The sequence below is a fragment of the Gadus chalcogrammus genome, chromosome 1 (assembly GCF_026213295.1).
Source record: "Gadus chalcogrammus isolate NIFS_2021 chromosome 1, NIFS_Gcha_1.0, whole genome shotgun sequence".
NCBI lineage: Eukaryota > Metazoa > Chordata > Actinopteri > Gadiformes > Gadidae > Gadus > Gadus chalcogrammus.
In genome coordinates, this window is record NC_079412.1 from 9,827,665 (window position 1) to 9,832,242 (window position 4,578).

General features: G+C 47.3%; 1 protein-coding gene across 1 annotated transcript; it reads right to left on the reverse strand.

Moving 5' to 3' along the window:
* Nucleotides 1-2,272: 2,272 nt before the first annotated feature.
* LOC130369637 (solute carrier family 26 member 9-like) lies at nucleotides 2,273-4,560 on the reverse strand. Its single transcript, XM_056578596.1, has 9 exons — nucleotides 4,522-4,560; nucleotides 4,321-4,416; nucleotides 4,125-4,231; nucleotides 3,968-4,037; nucleotides 3,482-3,574; nucleotides 3,206-3,346; nucleotides 2,661-2,893; nucleotides 2,415-2,469; nucleotides 2,273-2,306 (listed from the first exon to the last, which is right to left on the reverse strand). Exons 1-7 carry the CDS (start codon nucleotides 4,558-4,560, stop codon nucleotides 2,675-2,677), a joined length of 765 nt encoding a protein of 254 aa, XP_056434571.1. The 3' UTR covers nucleotides 2,273-2,306; nucleotides 2,415-2,469; nucleotides 2,661-2,674.
* Between the last annotated feature and the right edge of the window lie 18 nt (nucleotides 4,561-4,578).

Genomic DNA, 4,578 nt, shown 5'->3' on the forward strand with positions numbered 1-4,578 from the left:
GCCAGCTACTGAGGCTTGACACCTGTTTCATTCTAACCCAGACCTGCTCCATCTAACCCAGACCTGCCCCATCTAACCCAGACCTGCTCCATTTTACCCAGACCTGCCCAATCTAACCCAGACCTGCCCAATCTAACCCAGACCTGCTCCATTTTACCCAGACCTGCCCAATCTAACCCAGACCTGCCCAATCTAACCCAGACCTGCTCCATCCAATCTATACCTGCCCAATCTAACCCAGACCTGCACAATCTAACCCAGACCTGCTCCATCCAACCTAGACCTGCCCAATCTAACCTAGAACTGCTTCATCAAACCCAGACCTGCTCAATCCAACCCAAAAAAGAGGTGGAGAGCAGTGAACCAGGTGCAGGCCAGAATATCTTTGGAAGAAGTTGTTAATGGCTTCATAAATGCATTCATGCGTCCTCCGCGGCATACCAATGATATCACCTGCCAGCTACTGAGGCTTGACACCTGTTTCATTCTAACCCAGACCTCCTCAATATAACTCAGACCGGCCCCATCTAACCCAGACCTGCTCCATCTAACCAATACCTGCTCATTCTAACCTATACCTGTTCATTCTAACCTATACCTGCTCATTCTAACCTTTAAGCTCCATTATCATCCCTTTTCTATCTTTTATAATATATATATATATATATATATATATATATATATATACAAACACAATATATCATAAAGTGGGATCTGTGGTAATTGATGATCATCAGATTCTTTGTGTGGCTTTATTCTTTATGAAGTTTGAGGTGGAAAGCAAAAGCAACGGTCTCCAAGCTCTTCATGAGGATATATATTTGTGCTGTAAAAACTGAGGGGCTGCAGCAGAGCAGAGCAACTGTATGTAAAGTTGCTGATGCCACGCTCTTTATGCCTTCCTCCCTTCCCCGAGACATTGTCTCCTCACCAGGGAACGGCCAACAGACTGGTAGTCTAGCATCATCCCACAGCTGTGGCCCAGTGCACTTCTCAGTTAATTACAGGAGCGCGCTCGCTCTCGCTTCTCTCTTCTCTCTCTCTCTCTCTCTCTCTCTCTCTCTCTCTCTCTCTCTCCCTCTCTCTCTCTCTCCATGTGCATGTGTGCATGTGTTAATGTGTGTGTGTTTATCCGCTCGGTCAGCAAGTTCACCGAGTAGTTAATATAAGCGGTGGGTCATATTTGCCTTATTGCTCCAGGCACCGGATTATGAGTCAATATACTGTTGTTTGGGATTTGGATTTTCTCTATTGCTCCATCAGGGGAAGGAAGTACTGCTTACAACCACAAAATATACAACTATGTATGACCTGTTGCAAATTGTTGTGGAGTAAGAACACACAAGTTTAGAACTACAGCATATGTAAGACATTTTATTACAATTACAAGACAACGGAAGATTCCTTCATGCGGCACATGCTCAAAACATTTCCTGTGGAGAAACAAATTCGTTTTTTAGATATAGCGTACTGCATCTGTTGTGTCAGTATGCCTCAGCAGGAACCCCACATCAGCGTTTGATATCAGATCACAGAGAATGACAACGTACCTGTTCCAGGTCCTTCTGATCGTCCGTATTGAAGGCCAGTTCTCGCCTCTCCCTCTCTTCCTGCACCCGGAGAACAACATGTTGAAATGCATACAGTCTGACATGCATTCCAGGACTCCAGCAACCGATCGGTGGTAAGAAGGCCATGTTTCAGACATTGGCTGTGTTCGAATTGGTCCACTTTTGCCTTGATAGTCCACTATTTAGATTGTCACCATTTTGTAGTGTGAGAGTATAAATCGGGTTCCTCATATGGGGCTTATATAGTACTCAATTAAATAGGTGCGCCTTAAATAGGTGTACAACTGACGCACTTATTTCCTCAACATATCCCATGATGCACTGCTGATTGCTTTGTCATCCATTGGAGATTGTCCAGCACATATTTGTTCTTTATGCAAATAAGCTGTCAGTGGGTTGCAAAAACATGTCTGCTGATTTATGAGACAATACGTGTCTCGCTGATGGATTTAACGATATAGCGCACTATTCTTAATAGTGTACTATACAGCGTTCACTATGCAAGGAATAATGACCGTAACAGTGTGCCAGATCGAATGCAGCCCATGTCTTTGAAAGGCCGGTCGTAACATGAGTAGCAAACGGAGCCTGCCTTGGATAGTCCTGCGGTGTTTCCGGCGGATGTGTGCTGAGCGTGGAGCACGGCGTCGTGGACCGAGAGGAAGAGGTGGGTCCGAGGTATCCCCCCCTGGCCGTCAAACACCCCGCCCACCTTCAGCTCCTCGTACACCTGGGCTGCAAACCCGCGGCACACCGACGTCACGCATGGCTGTCCTTACCTCGGCTGTTGGCCATGTTACTAGATAGTCATTTAACCACAAATAATAGATCTGATTGTTTTACCTTGAACGTTGGCCAGGAGCAGTTTAATCCCCAGCATCTCATAGCAGGAGTTCATCTGGTTGGAGGTGAAGAAAATCAAAAACAAAATGGCGATTTTTGGGTGGGGAGGAGGATTGGATTGGTCAAAACATTACCCAACAAAACTCCGCCAATTCAATAACCACCCCACCACAGGCTGAACCACATACACGTCATACCCATAGTTCCCGTCTGGGATCTTATGCTGATCACACACACGGAGCTAACCTTGGTGAGCACTTTCACCCCGTTGAGGTCCACAAAGCAGACGCCGGCCAGGTCCAGGACCAGGGTGTGGAAGGGCATGGGCTGGGAGTCCAGGGCCGAGGGGCTGTCGGGGGCCCGCCGCCGGGCATCTGGTCCTCCAACCCACCGTCACTGAAGTGGAAGTTGACATAGCTGGTGGTGGGGGAATCACTTTTGGGGTCGAAGTCGTTCTGCAGCTCAAGCTGTGAGATTGTCTTGGGGAGGAGCGGCAGGAATAGATGAAAAGAGACGGGCGCTCATCAATAAGGGATGTATGCAATACCCTCGGATTCACCGCTCAGGGTGTCAAATGATTTCAGGGAATATAAACAATATAAATATTGCACATGAAATGGAAAGTGATGGCAGGTTAGAGACTATGCGCACAACACTTTCAGATTCAATTATTTTTCAGAAATGCACGGCACAAAGTTTCAATGGCTGGAGGCTCCCGTGCCTCACTATACCGTAGAGTAGGTCGGTATTATATCACTTCCAGGTCCCCATCAACGCCGAGCGAGCCCCACCTGTGTCTTCATGGTGACCAGACTACTGGGCTTCCTGCGTCGCGACTCCTTGTCCTTCTTATCCTCCTTCTCCTTCTCCTTCAGCTGTTTCTTCACAAACTTCCTCCTGGCCAGGATAAGCTTGCCAGGGTCCAGATTGGTCTACAAGCAAACACTTGTAGGTAAACACAAGCACACGTGCACCCACACACGCACACACACACACAGCGACAATGCAGGCACGCAAACAGGGTTGACCGTGATTGGCGGTGAAACAAGGCCATTCATTCACAGTACCTTTTTGATGACCTTCTGTCGAAAGATTTCCGCATTTGCAAAGTAAAGTGGAGAGCAGTAGTTTACTATTTTCACACCCTTCACAGAAGCCACCTGTCCAGGAATGAACCATATTTAGGAGAACATACAGTAACTTGCACGTTATGTTGCAAAAATAATGTGTACATGCTTGTGCAAGTATGTGGGCTGCATGTGTATGTGTATGTGTGTCGGGGGTGCTTGTGTGTGTTTGTTTGTGTGTGATTATGTATGTGATTATGTGTGTGTGTGTGTGTGTGTGTGTGTGTGTGTGTGTGTGTGTGTGTGTGTGTGTGTGTGTGTGTGTGTGTGTGTGTGTGTGTGTGTGTGTGTGTGTGTGTGTGTGTGTGTGTGTGTGTGTGTGTGTGTGTGTGCGCGGCTGCGCGCGGTGTGTGTGTGTGTGTGGGTGTGTGGCTGTTGTGTGCTTGTGGGTGCATGCTTGTGTGAATGCTAGGGAATTTTCAGTACCTTACTGTACACTTTAGGATTTTTGTAGATATCCGTATCCTTAATTTGGTCGATTGCTGAACCATTTCGACTATGAGAGGAAAAGTTTGCGTTAAAATAGAAATTACATGCAATTAGAAACTAGTGCTAATGATAAAGCCCCATGCCTCCCACTTACAACTGTGTTTTGAATATAACCACCAGTATGGAGAAGCCCACTCCGATGGCGACCCCATACGGCAGGCTGAGGAAGAACGTAGCCAGGAACGACACGACCCACACACACTGGATACAAGAAAAAAAAGCACCAGGAAAAACAATGGAACGACTTTGCATGACAGCGTGCGGCATTGTGATGCATGGCCAAGGCTTACGCAATCCAATCTGCTCTTCTGCCACAGGTAATAGGGGTCAGAGAGCTGCAGCAGGGTATTCTTCAAGTTGACCGCAATCAGCGCTCCGAGCACCGACTGCAAAAACGGAGAGCGACGCAGTACCACATATTACACAGCTGTAATGTCTGTGGTGGCCGCTTAATTTAATGTTTCCCATAATGCAGCTCTGCGCCCACATACTTTAGGCAGGGGTTTCAGGTACACGCCCAGGGCTAGCATGTGATCATCACCAGCATC

Excerpts from the sequence above, each read along its gene's own strand:
- LOC130369637 (XM_056578596.1), bottom strand. The coding sequence starts at position 4,560 with ATGCTAGCCCTGGGCGTGTACCTGAAACCCCTGCCTAAA. Across the intron at positions 4,038-4,124 it reads GTTATATTCAAAACACAGTT|TCGAAATGGTTCAGCAATCG; the intron begins GTAAGTGGGAGG and ends TTCCTCTCATAG. Across the intron at positions 2,894-3,205 it reads TGGTCACCATGAAGACACAG|ACAATCTCACAGCTTGAGCT; the intron begins GTGGGGCTCGCT and ends CTCCTCCCCAAG.